We start from the raw sequence: 21,698 nt of genomic DNA on the forward strand, positions 1-21,698 counted from the left end.
CAGTGTCCATTGGCTTCAGGAACTGAAAGATCATTTGTAACTTTGCAGGACTAATTTTGGTGGAGTGGTGAGGTCAGAAGCCAGATTGTTGTGGGATGGGGAGTGAGTAGGTAGCCTGGAAATGGAACAGGCATCATGGACTAGCCTTTCAAGAAGCTGGGCTGTGAAGGGAGAGGGAAATATAGAATGTCAAGAGTGGCAAGCTCAGGGAATCTTTGGGTGTGTTTTAGATTTTTAGATGGACAAGACTTTCTTTCTATTGACTGTAAAGAGCTAAGGAAGGGTTGAGCACACAGAGAAGAAAGTGTGTCGGTGAATTAAGGCTGTCGGCAGGAAAGGTTGGAATTGGGGTGTAGGGAAGAAGAAAGAAGCCTCATCTTGCATTAAGGCACTAGGAATGAGGTAAAGGTGGGAACAGATGCTGATGAATTTGCAGTTGTGTCACCAGAGGTGATTCTGATCACCTCAGAATGAAGATGGCTGATACCCAAGTGTCTTGAATTATTTGATGAAGTCTTTTGAACTTGCATGAAACAAAGAACTACCATATTGGATCAGACCCATTGTCCATTCTCTCAGATCCCAAGAGTATCACCAAGAGTCAAGGGTTGGTTTTCCCTAGCAAACTAAATGGTCCAAAATAGTCACCAAACACTTTAATTTCTTTAGCTAAAACATTAGGGATTTATTATCTGTATATTTCTGTGAAGCTTCTTGGAGCTATTAGCCTGTATTCTCCCTAAGACTTTACTACCTGTGAAATGAAGTACTGAACATTTTTAGAAAGTTCCACAAACACAAATTTGGAAGAGATTGTGGTTGAATTCCACAATTAACCTTGGAAAAAAATGACTTCACATCCTTATGTTTAGTCCCATTAACCTGCAAACCTGGTATAGCATCATGTGGTCTTACAGTAATGGGAAGAGAGTATAAGGTGATATGTGTGAAGTACCTCAACAGCAGCTACTAGGAGTGACCACTCAGCATGAATTAGTGACCCCCTGCTTCTCCATCTTGTATACATGCTGTCACTCTCAAAGATTGAGGGCTCCCATCTACTCTGGAACACCAGGATTTGATGATCAGAACTTGAAACTATTATTAATGCTAATAAATTTTGACCATTGATTGGGAGTGTTCAGGAAAATCTTTTTTGCTGTGAAATGTAAATATCATGTATTTAGTAGAAAGGATCATACTGCCTCCAAATGTAGAGACTTAATAGAGCCACATTTGCATTTCCTAAATGCCATGATATTTTACTTTTTTGTGTTTACAAAAGCATGTCACCTGAGGTATTATTATTATTATTTGGCTCATACACACTGAATTAAATGCCACAGATGACCAGAAGGAAACCTGAGTTATTGTTTCTGTTTTTCACTTACAACTTTCTGTATTAACAGATTTAACAAGGTAATTTACAGAGGGGCTGAGACCACTGATGCTAAAATATCAATCCTCACTTTAAAAGACTTCTAATCAAATATCATCACTCTAATATGGTATGACCTCTCAAGTCCTGTAATTCAATTGGAAAGGACAGAGCTAGCAAGATGCAGGCCAAGTTTTGTCCCTTCTTGAATAGCTGTCACTGTATGCAAAGCAGTACCTGTTTACATTCACTCCAGAGAATAAGCAGCCTCTTTACGACTTGGAAAACTGCATGAGGCAGGGATATTAGGCTTAAATCATTTCCTTATGAGTTTCTGCAGTCTAATTCCTTATTAAGTCACCAGCACACGTGTGGATTTAACTTTGACTTTTAAAATACAATATAATAATCCATTTGCTCTTGCTTTAAAAATACATGTTCGGCACATGCCTATAATTCCAGTGGCTCAGAAGGCTGAGGCTAGAGGATCACAAGTTCAGAGATGGCCTCAGCAACTTGGCGTGGTTCTCAGCAACTTAGCAACACCCTGTCTTAAAAAAAAAAAAAAGAAAAAGAGTGAGATCCTGTCTCTAAATAAAATACACAATAGGGCTAGGGATGTGGCTCAGTGGTTGAGTGCCCCCAAGTACCAAAATAACAACAACAACAACAACAAAAAAAAAACCACCAAAAAACAAGGACTAGGGATGTGGCTTAGTAGTTATGGCTAAGTATCCCTGTGTTTAATCCCCAGTACAAAAAAAAAAAATTCTTTGGTACTAATTAAGTATTCTTATAATCATTTCACTGTTTAAAATAGCTCCTACTTATATCTTCACTTTTTTTATATTGTATTATGATTACTTTTTCTTTTTTGACTGTCCATCCTGGAGTTAATTCAGTGTCTTCTTATAGACTTCCTTGCTGGCTTTGAGTATTTATGTCATTAATTTAAAAATGTACTTACTGTTTCCTCATTATTCTGCTGAACAAACTACCTAATACGGGTCCATCAAGATAGTAAATGCTGTTGGTTATTACAACCTGATCTCAATGCCCTGTTGAAATGGAAGGATGGTCCCAAACATGCCCATCCCCAGCTAAACTCACTCTCTAAGCAAAGCTCTCTGGTGAGTGGTTTCTGCTTTTACAAATATCAATCAAAATTGAGCAAACATAATTCACCTGAGTGTTTCCCATAGCTTCTGGCAGGGCTATTCACGCCCTGGCAGGTTAGTACATATGCACTGAATGAATGATGGATGGATAAATGAATGAGGCAAGGGACAGTAAACTTTATATCTTGATGTGGGTTATGGGATATGACTTCTGTGCTAGAATACTGAAGTCATTCTAGGAAGAAATCCACATTTTTTGCTTTTTCAGATAAATGGCTTCAAAAGGTGTGCGTTGAATCAAAACTCTTCACATAAGACCATTATTTTTGTAGTCATGATTCAAATATAGGTATACTTCCAAATATATATGTATATAAATCCACAGGTACTTATTACAGTTTTTTTTTTTAAATACCAGGGTCTAAACTCGGGCACTTATCCACTGAACCACATCCCTAACCCTTTTTTGTATTTTATTTAGAGACAGCGTCTCACTGAGTTCCTTAGTGTCTCATAATCCTCCTTTTTCAACCTCCCGAGCTGCTAGGATTACAAGTGTGTGCCACCGAGCCCAGCTTTAGTACAGTTTTAGTAAATATCTGACACTGTGAAGGGGCAGAGGCTGTTGTCCTTAGGTGTGTTTAGAAGAAATAAACTTACATTAAACAAATAGAGACCAATATAAGTCAACTTGTGTTCAAGCAAAATACTAGTGGCAGCCATTTTAAGTATTGGTGGATTACAGAGAAAGGAAAAGTCACGAGGGCCTTCGTATACAGGGAGACTTCATGAAGCTGATGGAACCTAACACAGCCTTGAAGACAAAAGGCAGTTTGGGTTGATGAGAAGAAAGGCTTCCTAAGAGGCAGAAGTGACTTCAACGAAAGCAGACCTTACTTGTTTCCTGAAAAAAGCCCCAAAGTTAACATGTTCCTGAACAAGAGTGGGACCCAGTTTTAAAGCATAGTAAACAAACACTACTGATCTAGCTTAAGTACTTCAGGCATCTGTTTTTCCAAAGTACTTAAATAAAAAGAAACCTGAGTATAAATGATATTTTCTAAACAATTATCATGATATTAGTTGTTTGAAGTTCCTAGGAAGTATTGAACAAACAGTAGGTCTAAAAGTATTTCTGAAAGACATTTTAAAAACTATAATCTTGGGGAAATAGTCTGCACAATTCAGAAAATAAAGAACTGATACTAGAAAAAATAGGTAAATACCTTACATCTTATATCCTATGTGTGTACTTGTTCAATATTTGCAAAGGACCTAATACCCTACTATGTCTTAGAGATGATAGAAAAAAAAGAAACAATCTTCATTTTTGCCCCAATGAGTTAATAGTCTAAGTCAAAGGAATGTCTGTTTCTTCATGGGCCAGTGAAGACAAATATTAAGATCTTCTGTTAGGACTATAAATGCAGACGTGTTTTAAGAGTTATGAAAAAGGTACATGTGGTACCAGCATTTAGATGTCAGAGGATGAGAAGGAAGGTCTTGCAGGTGGGAGTTTTGGGAAGAGTCCTGAATCTCATGTTATCAAGTGATCCAAGCTGAGTTGGAGCAGAACTTATTTTGAGGGTTAGAACGCAGAAGCACTGGCTTGGTTACAAAGAGTACTTTGACTAGCTGGAGAATTAAGCAGTCAATCATTCCAGTTCCCTAGAAGAGGAACATTTAAGATAATTAGTTAGGACTGAATTATACAGACATCTAAAGGAGGACAATTTGGTGGCTATTTTGCCGTACTCTGAAAATGAAATGTTAAGATTCTGGTGGGAGATTGGAGTTACATAATCATTGCATATGGAATTCTAATTTACAGGAGGTTAGAGGGACAGAGAATAGGTTAATTGCCAAAGAAGCCATGCTTCTATTAAATAATTTGAAGTTACTTTTGGACTGTAAAGATAATTCCTCAAAATATGTTATCTGGAATATTAACAGCTCTGATTTTGGGTTGTTGTGATCTACTGCCCAAATCTGAATTTCAGAATAGTAAGTAAATAGAATAATGTTAACATTTGGCCACATACATTTTGTTTAGCAATTTGAGTTCTCAGTAGGACATTGGAAACCTGACATAGCATGTGGAGTGCACTGCCTACCTTGATATTTTATATGTTCACACCCAAATGGAAAAAAAAAATCCACAATTTAGGAGTTGATTGAGTTTGCTTATGCTTCCAAAATGAATTTAAATTGTGGAACTATGAATGAAGTGAGAATCAAGGAAATGAATTTGACAGATTAGCTTTCATTTTTAATTTCAAATTACTGACTTCCAAATAGCATACTCCAGAAGTAGTGAATTTCTATTAAGTTGGCTCATATTATTTTTGTTGTAAGTATAAAAACTCACATAAACAAGACATGGACATAGTTGTTTCTTTTTAATCAGCAACTCTTAACTATATACTATTAGCCTCAATTTATCCCCTGGAAGGGGTTGAGATGTGGAGCTTTCTTCATATATCTCTCTTTTTTAGTTAAGTTGTATTTATTTGGTATAAGCAAAAAGATATAATGAGAAAGATATAATGGTTTGATAGTTAATATGTGTTTTTAAAAATTATTAAGGCATTCCTTGGTATGCATTTATGCATTGACAGAAGTGTTATTGTAGCCTTTTCAAATTATTAGAATGATACTTCTGCTCAGCAGAGTTTCTTTGAGAGTTTCGTTAAAAGGTATGGATTTGCTATAATAGAGGTTTTACAGATACTATAGTACTTGAGGGAAATGTTAAACCTCACTTAACAGTAGCAGTTAGCCCCACACCCCTTCCACAAATAGCAGACTATTTGAAAATTGCCTATCACTTTGTTTTGAATAAAAGTGGTGACAGATCCTATAATTGCAACAGTGACTTGCAACTTGGGTTACCTCTCAGTTCACCCAGCCAGGGCTTTGAATAGTTTTGTAAAGGAGAGTGATGGGTGATACATTCGCTCCTTATAGTCAAAGTAAGAGGAAACAAGTGTAAAATGAGCAGAGTTAATTATTGAAAACAAGTAACAATATCTTTCCATGGTCTGTTCATTATGCAGGCCATCTTTATACAAAGGGTACCCCAAGAAGGAGTCCCAAGTACCCTCCGTCTCTTACCTCCATTTAGACCTGCTTCCACTGTAGCAGAGTATGTGCAATGGAAGTCAGGTCTCACTTTACTTCTCCTTTAACTTCAACTCCAGAAAAAGCCTCTCTTACAGTAGGGTACTTGGGTGTTATAGGTCCTATTCTTTATTAGTAACAGAAAATTGGAACTACTATTGAAACTGGAGTTTTGAGATGAGACTAGATTTCCCATTTCACCAATTGCCTTCTGGGTTCTTGCTCGCAAATTTGAAGAATAAAATCCACAGACAATAATGGAAAAGAAGAGTAAATGGAGCAGGATTTATTTAAGTGAGAAGATGAAAGAGGGGGTGGAGAGTAGGAAAACCCATTTTGGTGTGCTAGCTAACAGGCTTATATGATTTTGGGGAATGAGCATTCATCAAAATCTATGCTGAGCAGGCATTGGAGAGTATCAAGGCTCTTGGTTGTTTCTTTTAGCCTGAGTTTTAATCCTTCTGTAACTCCCATCTGGGTTCACTCTCTCCTTTCATTCTCTTGCCTCTTGGGGACAGAGCAGTTGGCTGGAATGTTGTGGTCTTTTACATTTGAAAAAGACCTTGATGGTGCGCATTAATATTTATACCAGTTAGCCTCTTAGTGTGGTCTCTGCCTGTGAATAAGACCTTAACTGGGGCCCACTGCCTGACCATTATCTATTCTTATTCACTATCATATTTCAGACAACATATTTTGAATACTTATTTTTAGTTCTCCCAGAATAGGTGTTATTATCATTGGTCTTCTGGTCTCCATAGTGTTATTCCATATTTTCCTGATCACTCCTGCCCATGGCATGTGAGATTATGGTTTATTACTAAAAGAGAGGTTCTTCAAAAGTGCTTCCTGGCCAGCAGTGTGATAGCATCATCATCTGGGAAGTTGTTACAGATCCAAATTCTCAGATCCACTCCAGACTAAGAGAATTTGAGAACCACTTATAATATTTTCCTATTGTGGCAGTAAAAGTTTACCATAAATTTAGCATCTTTAATCAACACAAATTTAGTGTCTCAGTCTCTGACGGTCAGAAACGCAAGTAGATTTGACTGGATCCTCTTCTTAACATCTCACAAGGCTGAAATCAAGGTGTTGATACATGTTCATGTCTCCTTATGAAGGCTCCACTTCCATTCTTATTCATGATGTTTACCAACTGCAGTGCCTGGTGGTTGTAAGACTGAGATCCCCTTTCCTTGCTGGCTTTTAGCCAGAACACACTTAGCTCTCAGAGGCTGCTGCTTTCCTTTTCATGCTTTCTCTGTCACCCCTTTACAAGCTGCCTTCCAATTCCAATCTCTCTGCCTTCCCCTTCTGCCTCACATGTCTGACATCCAATTCTGCTTTATCTCTATTATTCCCTATTCTTCCCATAGCCAAGCAAATATTATGCTTTTTAAAGTCTCAGTTTGATTATGTTGGGTCCATCTAGACAATACAGGGTAATTTCCCTGTTTAAGATCTGCAGTTTGCCATTTACCATAGTAATGTAACATATTCATAAGTATAACAGAAGGAGTCAAGGTCATGGGGTGGGCAAAATTTTGTCTACATGACATAACTCATCACAGGGTCTTGTCTTGATTTTGTCAAGGCCCTGTCTTGCAGTAGCTGGTTTAGCCTTACAGCCAATATCCCATGCTTACCACACAGGACCAAAAGTGGCTTGGGGAAACGGAACACAAGACCTTCCCTGTCTCAACCAGGAAGTAGGGCCACATTTCCCATGAGCTCCATGTGTATTAGGCACTTGCTAATGATATACCCCTCTTCTAATCTAATATTCCTTTATATTTATCCCTTCCTCTCCACTTCCCTGAAGAAGGGACTGGCTCCTAGGTTTTTTTTTTTTAATTTCTGTCTATATCTCTATCTCTTTCTCATGATTCAGAGTCCCCAAGCTATAATTTGAATAAGCCTAAGGGTCAAGATTCTCTCTAGAAGTAGTAGACCATATCATAAGAGCATACACTCTGAAGTCAAGACAATTTAGGTTCAAATTGTATGATCCTGAGCAACTTTCTTAACTCTTTTATGCTTGTTTCCTCATTTGTATATGTGAGGTAATCATATGAAAATCTCATTAACTAGCATTTCATTACTTAGAGAAGGAGCAATATGGTTCACATTTTCCAGGCTTGAGTCTTGAATGCTAAACAGATTTAGAAATTGTTCTTCCTCTCCTTTTCACAATAAATCTGTTTTCAGGTATCTTGTTATGCAAAATCTTCAGCAGCACCCCAACCTGATACATGTCTTATGATTAGGATGATAATTGTGTAGACAACATTGCAATGAAGAAAATCCATCACTTCTACATCTACAATTATCCATTGATTTTTCAGAACAAATCCATTAATAATATAAGGTTATTGCCCTCCTTGTTTTACAAGTGGTGAAACTGAAGCTCAAGTCACTTAGTCAACCTTGAAAGTGAGGAGATGGGTGAATTCCCTCCACACCTGTCTGATAATGACAGGTATTATTAGTTATTAATGTTTTCTGAAATGAGCGTTTCATATAATAAAGCCTCATGGAATTCACTGGCAGTGGTGCTCAGTGTTGGTGACGAGAGAGATTCATGAAGAGGGTCTGAAGCTGAAGCCTGTAGAGAGAAAGAGGGTCGTGCAGCCCTCCTCAGCAACTAGGAAGCACCCCTGACAAGTGGTTACAAAAGAGCAACAGGAGGAAGAGCGATAACTTAGGAGGTATTATGGTTCAGATGTGAGGTATCCCCTAAGAGCTCACAGTGTGAGACAATGCAAGGTTTGGGAAGAAAAATTATTGTATTATAGCCTTAAACTATTCAGTAAATTAATCCCTGACTGGATGAACTTATGGTAGTAACTGGAGGCAGGTAGGGTATGACTGGAGGAAGGAGTTCATTTGGGGTGTGGCTATGGGGGTCTATATTTTGAATCAGGTGCTTGCAGTCTCTCCCTCTGCTTCCTTATCATCATGTGAGCTGCTTCCTTGTGCCACACTTTCCCACCACACTTTTCCACGCTTTTAGCCTCACCTTGAGCCCAGAGGATTCTAACTGCTATTCTATGGACTAAGACCTCTGACACCCAGAGCCCTCAAATAAACTTTTCCTCCTCTACAGCTGTTCTGCTCAAGTCCTTTAGTCACAGCAGCAAAAAAGCTGTCGGGGGGCAGACAGAGGACTCCGAAGACGTTTTCCAGGAGGTTTGAAAGTGGTATATCTTCAGGAAATGATGCATGCCATTAACACATGTGGCATTTGGGAGCGTTCTTTGGGGTACTTGACCTCAGCAGCTTTTACTTGTCAGGACACTGTCCAAGAAAAGAAGGCACTTGGATCTTGGTTGCTAATAGGGGAGCTCATTTCACTCTGAGTTGTCCTTTTGAATGTTTTATCTTTGTTATTATATGAGACTGGCATCCTGGCTACCCCTCTTCCTTATCACCAGACAGTGAGTCTGAAATTATCAAAAACATTACCAAGTGGGCTGTGTTATCACCTTTTATGGATGCACAATTTGATACTTTCCAAGAAGAAAGTCTTCTGAAAGATTGAATGAATTCTAAGAGTTTTCTCTTGTGCTTGTAGAACTGTGATGTATGGGAGAAGGCAACTGTGTTGAGTTTTGTTATCCACAATCCTTGTTTTTTGCTCTTTCACTGTGCTAAGTTTATATTCTAAGTCTCCCTCTGCAGTAAAATGGGATTTTTTTTCCAATCCAAACCAACAAGAAAAAAAGTTACCTGCTTTCTGCAGATTCTTTGTGTGTGTGTGTGTGTGTGTGTATGTGTGTGTGTGTGTGCGTGCGTGTACAAAACAGACTGCATTCATTGTATAGATGTGTAGTATGAAATTGAGACTATGTATCATTCCCTCCTTAGAAAGATGAGGGCTGGCATTACTACACACTTGATTTATTCTCTTGCCTTCTTGGTTGAATAAATTTGTTCCACACACAGGAGTGTAAAGCTGGGCCTAATTGGTGCTTTGCTGTTTCCCCTAGACATAGAGTCAAATATACTTAAATTTTGGAAAATAGTAATATTAATAAAAATAACTGAGATTTTTCAGAAACACTGGAATGCTTTCTATCTACTAAATTAAGTAAGACTCATAAAAACCCCATAAAATATGTATCATCCTGATTTTTTCACAAGGAATCTTGGATTTAGGGCAAGTAATTTGGACAATATGATAGACCTGAAAAACTATAGGGCTTAAGTTCATACAAAAATAATATTTCATGCAACTGTGTTAGCTAGCTGTTGCTGAGTAACAGTTCATAGCAAAATCTTGGTAGTATACACCATGTGCAACAACTAGCATTAATTGCTTAATCTTGCATCAATGGTTTGATTGGGGTTTACTGAACAGCTAAGTTTGGGTCCAGCTGCATCTTAGATTCTGGTTTGCTCCATGTCTTTTCTTTCTTTTTGAACCAGTAATTATACATGATTCTCATGACAGAAAGTAGTAGCACAGAGCACAAGCCCAGCTAAGTAAGCACATTCCCAGTGTCTACTCACATCATATTTTCTTATGTTCCATTGTTCAATGTCAATGGCTCAGAGAATTATTCTTTCCTTATGGAAGTTAGGATGGGAAAGGAACAACTATAGACTAGAAAAAAATCACCCAATCTATCTTAAAAGCCTATAGGTTTTCTTTGCCCTTTATACAATTAACAAATATTGAATGTACAACGGGATGAAAATCTCAGGAAATCAGCTTCATTGCATGTACTTATCCTGGGGGCCATGTGCCCAATTGTCAGTTCTATGTACTAAGTATAGTTGCCTCTCTTCTTTGCTCTAGAGAATGCCTGACCTTTCTTTTTTCTACTCTTTTGTTTTTATTAGAACTCTGGAGGCAAAGATCAATAGGAGAATCTGGAAGACTATGGCTATGATTGCTAACCTGGAATAGAATATTTTTTTCTATTTTTATGTAATTTTAACTAGCCCAGGGCTTTGATGAGGAAATGTTTCTAATACAAAGTCTAGTACATATGGCAGAAAGCAATCAAGTATACTCAAAATAGCAGGACAGACGCATTCCTTCTAGAAACAGCAGATTGTGAGGATTATACCAGCTCATGCACTGCAGCCAGGGAAGCTACTTATCTTTCTCTGCTCAATAGCTTAGCATAGAGTTAAAGCTAAGATGCTCCTCAGAGGCTATTCAATGGGAATCTTTGATATCAACATTCTGTGATTAGCAGTAGAGATTTTGTGGCCCACTTCTGCTCCTATTTTGGCCTTTGTTAATGTGGGAGTAACACAAATGGTGAAAAGATTATGGGGTAGAGACAGAAGAACTGGTTTTAGTCCCAACTATATTTAAAAAAGCATGACTAGGGAAAGTAGCACTCAAAGTTCTATGACTAAGTCTTCACCTTTGACAAATTCATTCTATGTAAATTTTCATGCTTTTTTTTGCTATTGAATGTTACCTGTGCCTTAAGAAATGACTAAGAAGATTTGTCCCCAAGGGAACAAATTAAGTTGAGTGATTTGTTCTTATTCTTTCAATTTTATATTTATAGGACCTCTGTGACCTTTAGGACTCAAGCTATGACTAATGCTGCTCCTTAGGCTCATGGATGGCTTGAAGGTTTTTTGTTGTTGTTGTTTGGGAATATTGCTCATTTTTGCTTGAATTATGCTAGCTTCGTGTTTCTGTTGCAGTTATGCCAGCATTTTTGGTTCTCATTCCAGGATTTTCTGAGTATCAGTTTTGCAAAGTTATGTATCTGGAAAATCTCTAAAAGACTTGTTATCTTCCTTGTTGTATATACTAGTATGCCCATGTTAATGGACATTCTCTATACAACCCCACCATGTCCTTTCCACCCTCATATTAAAATGATGACTGGTTACTCATCTTTCCCAAGGATCTCCTTGTTCATTGTCACAATTATGCCACCCATTATTCCTTCAGAGTTTGAAGAAGATTCTTAGGGAACTTCCCTAGAAACTTGTGATCACCGTCATAAATGCTGGGCCAAAATCACTTAGATAGGGTCTGACATGAGTGGGGATGAAAATACATCCCAGTGTGTGCAGGAAGCATCTGGCATCTTTATCCTGCCACAGCATGAGAAGGTGTGCTGCCCAGCAGCAGAATTCTGTGCCTGTTAGAGCTGCTTTGTGGAAGCTGTTAGTGTGAATGGGAAATGTGTAAAGTGTTTTTAGGTTTTTGGAGGATAGGCAGTATGTTAGTGCCAACTATTGTTGTTGTAAAGGAAACCAAATCTAAATCAGTCTGAATAGTTGGATTGCTGTGCTTAGTTTATTTAAAACGTGGCATTTCAAAGAGTTAAAATACCAGCACACTGTGTCTTCACCTTCTTCTTCTTTTTTTTTTTCCCCTGAAGCAATTTGGTTGGGTATTTTTGCCTAAAGATTTAGCTATAGGAGGGCCAATGAAGAAGGATTTGGCTACTAGTGCTTATTGTGATAGACCTTCTTTGTGGTGCTAACTCTAGTAGAAATAATCATCTACATTGATTTATAAAAATGGAATTGAACAGAGACATTGATTTAAAGGAATAGAGGGCTGGGGATGTGGCTCAAGCGGTAGCGCGCTCGCCTGGCATGCGTGCAGCCCAGGTTCAATCCTCAGCACCACATACAAACAAAGATGTTGTGTCCACCAAGAACTAAAATAAATAAATAAATAAATATTTAAAAAAAAGGAATTAGAATAACCATAAGCAGTTTGATTTATGGGGGAATTAAGGCAAATGATTTAGATCCAGTTTTGGGAATCTAAGATTGCTTGACCAGTGGTTACATTTCAAAATACATTGAGCAATTTCTTGACAAGAAAGAGACCCCTGATAGAATGAATACTTCATTATACAGTATGGCCAGGGCCACATTTAGTGCTTGATATGTGAGAGCCTGCTGCGTGCCTGTCAGTGAAACTTGGGCACTTGAGAGTGAGATAAATAACCTTATCAGATACTAATTTTAAGGGACAAGAATGTAAATGCAGTGACTAATCAGAAAATATGTAAATAGCTACAAGCTCATTTTCAGAGCCCTTTGCAACGAATTTGCAAGATATCTTTGCTGTTTAAGAGAACGAAACCCTGTTGTCCCAAGCAATTGATAACCTCAGTAGTCACTTATGAAGAAAACATCCAGTCTTTGTTAATGACATGGGGTCCTGCAATTTGGTGATAATAATGGATTTACTTTGCTTCACGGTAGTCTTGGTTGGTCCCCTCCAGACTGACTTCAATGTCCTTTCTTCATTTCTCACACTCAGGATTCATTGATCATATGTGTATCATGCTGAGACTTCATTGCTCCCTGGTTTGACTCTCTACCTTAACACCATAAGTTATATAATGGGAAGATCTAAGTCTTTCCCAGAAAGCAGATAGGACTGTGGACTAAACGCTGGGTAAATGGAACAGTCCAGTGACAATTGGGTCCCTAAAGTTGGTCCAATGTACACAGATGCTCAAGACACTTTCATTTTTTAACCTGATTCCAACATTCCACCTCCTACCACACTGGTTCTGGTTTCCTTATCTCTAACTGACAAGATTGGATCAAACACATAATCTTCAAATGTGTTGAAGTTTCAATGATTTGTTCATTTGGAACCCCTGCAGGAACAGTTTAACTTCCAAGACCATTATTTCTAACTGATAATGTGTGTTTCCGTAGGGAGCATGACTTCGGCAACTTCACCTATCATTTTAAAATGGGACCCCAAAAGTTTGGAAATCCGGACACTAACAGTGGAAAGGCTGCTGGAGCCACTGGTTACACAGGTAAGGGATGCTTTTCAGTACTTGCTACATGTTCAGGGTTCTATTGTGAATCCATCTTAATCATCCAAAGAAGTGAAAAATCCTTAAAAGAGAATAAATCATGCTATAATACTGATTACTGAATATATATTATTTCCTGAACCATAGCCTGTCTCATTACTCTCTATATGATTTGAAGTGGCTTTTAAAAGCTATTTGTATAATTTTTGAAATTAAGTTGATGAGATAATTGAAGAGGGAGGGCCTTGGTGAAGGGGACCCTCATTTGCTGTAATGGATTCAAAGTCTAAATAAACCATCCCTTGCTCAATTTCAGACACTAATGCACAGGTAGGAAAAACGATTGACTATTTAAGAGCAATATTTATTGAATTACTTTTCTTTCAGTTCACAAGGCACAATTCATCTTGTTGGATGATGCGTTCCATTTTTGTGTTGTCACAGTTGTTACATTTCTACAAAATGACTGTCAACAGGAAAAAAATATCCTCAGGATTTTAAGTTTTGAAAATTAATTTTTTTGTGTCTTAACAAGCATGTTTTCTTCTATGTTAAGTCTGAAACTCTTGAAATATGAAAATTTAATCTTTTATGGTACATTTTTAGAGAATTATTATATCAAATTAAGTTAGAGGCTATTTCTATTGGTTATAGCTGCTGTAACAAATTACCAGAAAGTTAATGGCTTGAAGCAATGTGAATTTATTGTATGGTGGCCTTAGAGGTCAAAAGTTCTAGAGTCAAGGTATGGGCAGGGCTGTATTCTTTCTGGAGGTTATAGCAAAAAACCATTTCTTTGCCTTTTATAGTTCCCAGAAACCCTTGGCTTTCTTTGGCCCCTTGCTCCATATTCAAAGAGAGTAATATAGAGCATCTTCAAATTTCTTTCTTTCTCTGACTTCTGCTTTTTTTCTCATATCTGCTCTTTTACAATGACCCTCTCTCTGGCCTTCTTCTACACAAGGATTCTGATATTATGCTAGAAAAATCTCCTCATCTCAAGATCCTTAACTTAGTCACATCTGAAAAGCCCCTTTTGCCATTTAAGGCAACTTGTGTGCAGTTTCCAAGGATTAGAACATGGATGTTTGAGGGTGACCACTATTTAGCCTGCCACAGTCTGTCTACAGGCCCCCAAAGACTCATATTTCTTCCCATAGGAAAAAATATTCATTAGATACCCAAGTCCCCCAAAGTCTCGATCCATTATAGCATCAAGTCCAAAATCTCACCTAATTTCAATATGAAAGTCTTTCTGATCTGAAATTAGCTAGAGGTAAGAATCTGTTTATTATCTATCCTTGATCAAAGTTCCTCTTTGTGCCCGTGAAAGTACAGAGCAAATTATATGCTCCCAAAGTGAAGTGGTGGGACAGATAAAAGATAGCAGTTACCAATGTTTCGATTCAAAAAGGAAGAAAGTGCAAGGGAAAAAAGTTATCAGTCTCAAGAAATTTAGAAATCCACCTGGACAAACTCCATTAGATTTTAAAGACCTGTGAATAACCCTGTATCCTCAGGAGCTGGGTCCATAACTTCAGAATCACTTCTTTTTCATAAAGGGCTACGCAGGTTGCCAGTTGAATATCGTTGTCACCTCATCCCTTACAGGTGGAATTTGGGGAGCCTGACCTTTTTGAATTTGACTCTTTTCCTTTCTATTTCCATCCACATTGACAGTGTTTCTACTGATAATCCCAATAACTCTGTGATTTTCTCATGTGTGTCTGAAATTTGTTCCATGAGAAAATAGTCTGTTTCACAGATCTTTCTTGGATAATTCCATCTCCATTTTTCCCATTTATTGAAATGGCTTAGGGAGTTCATGAATCACATGCCTGATGTTTTCACAGAAGCCTCTATGTGACTGAATGCTCTGAGCTTTTTATCCTTACAAGGCACTAGCAGAACATTATTCAGTCATGCAATTGGCTTTCTTTCCAAGCATGTTTTCCTGAAAGTGAGTCTTCTAATTTTAGTGTCTTTTGCAATCTTTGTAGAGTGAGAATTTTCCCAATCATCAAGTCCTGATTCCTCTGAGCTTAACAATTCTCCCTTCTGTTTACCTCTTTTCTCTTACATTTTGCTATAAGCAGTAAGAAAAAAGGCCACTCCTTTAACACTTTGCTTAGAAATATCCTCAGCTAAACATCTAAGTTCATCACTTAAAATTCTATTTTCTTGACTTTGGAGGAACCAATTCAGCTGAGCCTTCTGCCACTATTTAATAAAGATTTCCTTTCCTCAAATTTCTGATAACATGTTCCTTATTTCCTTCTGAGCCCTCACCAATGTCTCTTTTAATGTCCATATTTCTACCAATCTGTTTATGATAATTTAAGTATTCTCCAAGTGACAAAGATTTTCTGTACTGAGCTCCTCACTTTCTTCTAAGCTCTCACAAGCCAAGCATTTAACATCCATATTTTTAAAAATGATCTGGGGAAATCTAGAATTTTTCTATCATGCTTTTCAAAATTCTTCTAGCCTTTGCCCCTTACTAATACAATAGCTACCTTCTACTAAAATACCTAAAATGGTATTTATTACCATGAGATTCCCACTTTCTAGCTTCAAAAATATTTTAGTTTCTAATTGCTGCTATAACAAGTTATCATTGTTATATTTAGCAGCTGAAAACAATATAAATTTATTATCTCATAGTTCCAAGAGTTGAGAAGTCCCCCCAAATTAAGGCTTTTGTAGGGCTGTATTTCTTAAGGAGGCTCTACAGGATCATCTAGTTTTTGCTGTTTTCTGTGCCTGGAAACCACCTGCATCCTTTTTGCAGCACCTTCCTCCTTCTTCCTCCATCTCCTTCCTCCACAGAGCCAGCTGCACAGCACCCCTAGATGATTTTCTCTCTCTCTCTCTCTCTCTCTCTCTCTCTCTCTGACTTCAGCTTCTATTGTCAGACTTCCTTCTCTGACTCTTCACTGTCTCTCTCTTATGAAGATCTTGAGATAACTTTGGAGCCACCCATGTATTCCAGTGTACTCTCACTATCTTTATACTTTAATCACTTCTGTAAAGTCCCTTTTGATGATTAAGGTAATACACTAATAGTTTCAGGGCTTAGATGTGGACATCTTCATATTTTATATGGTGAAATATTTCATTACATTAATGCGTATTTTCCATTTGGTTATGATTCTTGTTAGCTCTAAAAAAATTTCTCTAAGGGGTTTGGGGTGTTATGTAGCTCAGTGGTAGAATACTTGCCGAGTGTGCTGAAGGCCCAGGTTTGATCCCTAGCATTGCAAAAACAAACAAACAAACAAAAGCTCCACAAAAACAGAAACAATAATTTCTTTAAAAAATCCTAATACCAATAGGTTCTTGTTTGGTAATATATTGGCTGCCTACTCTGATTATGGTTTGTTGACCAGGCTAATCCATGGATTCTTTATTAGTGCATAGCACTAAGCGTAAGATTGAGGAAAAGCACTTCAAAAATTTTTAACAATCTGACAAAGTAATTTTGTATGTTAAATTTAAAAATAAAATTTTTGGAGTTGGATTTTTTTATATTTTACAAAATTTTAAGTATTCACTTTATTGTATTTCAAAAGCTTTGATTTATAAGATTTTAGAATTATAAGAATACAGTCTTTCACCATGGATTGTTTGTGAAAGTCTAGTTTAGGAGGTGTTTTGGAGTTAACAACTATCGGATCTGAAATATACTTTCATGAGAACAGCTGAAAACTGAGTAGTCTTTTCTTAGTCTCTACATTTCCCTTTCAGAGTACATGTAAATCTATATCAGATAGGTTGAAGTAACAAGTATGTGGCATAAAGCAAATGTTGAGTAAAGGTAGTTTTCATATTTTTCTATTTTAATAGAAGCAACATATGTACTATATATTTAGGCTCATACTAGTCATAAGCCAATACTCGATAAGTATGATACAGTGTTATACTACCATTAATTTCTTAAGTTTTATATATTTATATTTTTCTTTTAAATTTGGCCTATCAAAACCATCACACATACATGATTACAATTAAAATTCGTTGACATTCCCATGTATCTCTTAGTCCAAGTATCTAAAGTTCTTTGGCCAGATCAAATCAGTGTATTATTTTTTTCATAGTAATAAAAGTACATGGAATAATTCATATTTGATCACTTTTGTTCAATTAATATGGTAGAATGCTTAAAACTGTCGAGTTTTATAGTGAGTTATCTTGGCAACTAGTCTTACCATCCCTCAGTGTCTCCTGATAGCTATATGTTTTATTGTACCTATTGTTCCTGTCTTGATTTTAAAAAATCTTCCACAAGTATGATTTTTGTGATGGAAGCTTTACATGGTATTATTTCCCTGTAATATTATGGCTGTGTTATCAAAACAGATCACTCCCTACCCTGGATTGAAATCTTAATGTTGCAATGATGTGACTTAATTCTTGGAGGACATGACTAAGAAAAAAAAGAGAAAGAGATGTGGAAATATTTGATTTATACTCCATAAATAATATCTAAAGCAAAATGGTGGAACTGAGAGAAAAAATATTATATCAAAGCCAGTTGTATCAAACACCTTCACTCCACTGTCTGAATCGAAGAACAGTTCATAGCAGTATATAGCAACATAGTGTGCTCTTAGCTATCCCAGTTTCTAGTAAGGATGGCTAAGAAATGAAATAAAAAGTGGAAGTGTTCATAGTGAAAGTCATCTGCTGTGATAAGAAAAAAATGGCATAAGGAAATTACTATTATGTGTATTTAAAATATTCAACAAAATTTTACCTCACTTCAAAGTGTATGAGGATTACACATTTATCTTTGTATGCTCACATGGCTAAATTCCTTTTGGAGAAATTTTGCATTATTGAATTCATGAAATTGCAAATGAGAAGGAATTCATTCTAGGAAATTTAGTCCTTGAAAAAGATACCCAAACATTTTAATAAATTGAAAAAAAATAAGGATTTTAATGGATCACATTTTTATTATAAGTTATACTGGGGAACCAAAATGCTTTATTAGGTAGCTTCCTGAGAAAATGTTTTTAAAAATTAGAAAATTTAGTAGCCCTCTTAGATAACTCTTAGAACCAAAGGGAAATTACAAATGACATGTAAGTTACTGAAAAGGAGCATTGCTTCTTAACAAAATATACACACCCAGTAAAATCTGTGATCAATAGAGTATTTTATCTTTAATGTCTTTGCTATTAAAAACAGATAAAAGTAAATACTCCTTTTAAGAAATTAGAAGACTAATAGTGGGCTGATGCACACCTGTAATCCCAGTGGCTGGGGAGGCTTGAGCCAGCCTCGGAAACTTAATGAGGCCCTAAGAAAGTCAGCAAGACCCTATCTCAAAATAAAAATCATTTAAAAAGAGCTGGGGATATGGCTCAGAAGTTATGCACCCCTGGGTTCAATCCCAATACCAAAAATAAACAAATAATTAAATAGTAACCAAAAATAATAGTGAAAGAAATTAGGAAAACAGTAAACAATAAAAACTGGAATCACTATAATATAAAACAAAAGCAAACAGGATTGGATGAATTTTCAAAGTTGATTCTTCTTTAAATGGCCAATGAAAACTTTTCAAAGAATGAATTATGGAAAATGTATAGCAAAAGAAGATATGAAATTATGATGAGAAAGAAGCAATAAGTTCAAGAATAAGAGAGACACAAAGAAACACTGTAGAACATTACATGTTATCTACATTGATGAAATATGCACACCCAAAGGAAGGAGTGAGTTCTTAAAAAATTAAATTACCCAAAGGTTTACAAGAGCAAATAGGAAACTCAAATAAGGCCATATAAATATTGGTAAGCTGTATAAAGATATGTTGTTTTAAAAAGCTTTGGGACAGGTGGACACATAGCTGAATGGATAAGTTCAATGTTATTAAAACTGTTTAACTACAGAAAATATGAAGAACTCACAATACATGTTTTGACAATTAAAACTTTAATGTTAAAATTTGAGATACTTTAAAAATCTTTTTCTTTAATGGACAATGATGATTCTATCTAATTTCTAAGTTTAAATGTAAAACGAAGTACATAAAATATTAATAGCTAGCTCAGAACAGGATATCAAAGGATCAATATATTTGTAACAAAATAAGATTATAAAAGAATATATTGGTGGCCTATGATATGTCACAATTAAAAATTGTTCAAGATATCAACTGATTATACCATCAGATACTAAAAAAGCCAGCTAATAGAATTTTATAGTCGTTTTTATTAGAAAACTCTTAAGAATAAGAATCAGTCAGTTTGTTTGTTTTTAGTACTGGAAATTTAATACAGCAGTGCTTTACCACTGAATTACATCTACATTTTTTAAAACGTTTTTATTATGAGACATGGTCTCATGACATTGTCAAGGTTGATCTCAAACTTGTGATCCTACTACATCACTCTCGAGAAAGAATCACTGGGATTACAGGCATGTAAAATATAGATAATAATTTATAACTCATAAGATTACTTAAGGGTTAAATGAGACTGAGTTCCAAAAGGCCATAGAAATTCTTAACACCATGCTTACAGTGATCCAGGTTTGCTCTTAGTACTAAATTCTTCACTACTTGATAGTAATGTCTTTCTACTTACTAGAACATGGTGCCATGCCTAATGTTCATTTTGATATTTTCTGTGGAATAAAAAGTTTAATAGGGATTTATAAAATGAATGATTTGCTTATTAGAGTTAATCAAAGACAATGAAAAGCAGAAACCTCTAAAGATATTGAGCATTTAACCTTTATCATTAGTAATCTAATGAAACACAATGGGACAAAATAGAATTTGCTGGGATTTTCTTCCATATTTCTATACAGAAAGGCGAATCTACCACTAAGAAATAACACCAAGGATCTGCTAAAATAATCTCATTGATATTTATTGAACTGCCCTAAATTGGCCTGATAGAAACCTCCTGAGAGGAGGAACTCTCTTTAATCATTTCGAATCTTATTTTGAGTGACATCTGTGGATGCCCCTATGAAGTTAGACCCTAGTGAATTCCACAGTTGAACCTTTTAAAATTATACTTAAAAAGTTAATAATGATCTCAAATGCTTAATGAGTAGAAATTTGTGCTCTTTCGAATTTTTAGATTTAGTTTTATAATTTAAAAGAGTACTTGATTTTTCATTTCTTTCCTTACTGATTTGTTACAAAAGGAGTTATCTTTTTGTGACTCCCAATAATACTTAATTCCCTTGGTGTTTTTAAAATCAGGAAAACTGGAGGTTTAGATTTAAAATCAGGGGATATATAACTAAAGAGTGATTCCAGAAATAAATGAAATGAAATGAAAGAACTTCTGAGATCTGGCCAGTTTTCCTTGCCTTTTTGTTAACCCTTTATGATTGACAAAACATAACATTTCAGGTAGAAATCTGCCAAAGGAATCAAAGTTTATGATTATTTCTTACTGTACCCTTTTCCCATCTATCCAGAGAATATTGAGAAGCACCTTAATTCATGGTTTATTCATGAGATTCAATGATTAATACATTTGGGTGGTTTCCATGGTAACACAATAATGTACTGTCCCCCATTTTTATTTACTTAACTATTCATACTAGTTTCCATTTTCATTTTCAGATATTTTTTCTTGCTTATAAGAGTTTCATCTTATCTGGGTTTACCCAGGGGTACACATTAATTTGCTGAGGTTGGCTTTGAATTTACAATCCTCCTGCCTCAGCCTCCAGAGTCATTGGAATTATAGGCATGTGCCACCACTCCCAGAATCTTATGTGTGTTTAAAAGAATTTGGGGGGAGGGGGTGAATGCACCATCTCAATACCATAAGTCCCTTTAGAACTTTCCCATCTTTTCCTCTTAAATACACACACAAACACACACACACACATATGTATGCATGTGCTGGGTATGATGATGTGTGCCTGTAATCCCAGTAGCTTAGGAGGCTGAGGCAGGAGGATCATAAGTTCAAAGCCAGTCACTGCAATTTAGCAAGACCCAATCTCAAAAATTAAAAAGGGCTGGAGATGTGGCTCTGTGGTTAAGTGTCCTTGGGTTCAATCCCTAGTACCAATAAATAAATAAATATATACAATTTTTTTTCACACACACATATGTTAATAATAGGGTTTGAATACAGCTAATTTACCTTTATCGCATGTTATTGTTTAATTGAAAGACTAAAATTTTATATTGTTTTACTTATGTTTTTATCATTTAATATGAACATTTCTTAATTTGCTGTTTTCACAGAAGAGACATATACCTCAAGTGGTTATTATATTAAGCATATTTCTTCAAATTGAGGTCATGTGGTAGATCATTTG

At 36.2% G+C, this 21,698-nt stretch overlaps 1 protein-coding gene across 4 annotated transcripts in view; it reads left to right on the forward strand.

Moving 5' to 3' along the window:
- Nucleotides 1–13,292: 13,292 nt before the first annotated feature.
- The window catches only part of Ctnna2 (catenin alpha 2), a 983,267-nt gene continuing 974,861 nt past the window's right edge, over nucleotides 13,293–21,698 (forward strand). For all 4 annotated transcript variants that reach the window (XM_071601249.1, XM_027943787.3, XM_027943788.2 and 1 more), the window contains exon 1: nucleotides 13,293–13,394. In XM_071601249.1, the coding sequence (XP_071457350.1) occupies nucleotides 13,293–13,394 (102 nt within the window). The remainder of the gene's footprint in view (nucleotides 13,395–21,698) is intronic.

The sequence above is a fragment of the Marmota flaviventris genome, chromosome 14 (assembly GCF_047511675.1).
Source record: "Marmota flaviventris isolate mMarFla1 chromosome 14, mMarFla1.hap1, whole genome shotgun sequence".
NCBI lineage: Eukaryota > Metazoa > Chordata > Mammalia > Rodentia > Sciuridae > Marmota > Marmota flaviventris.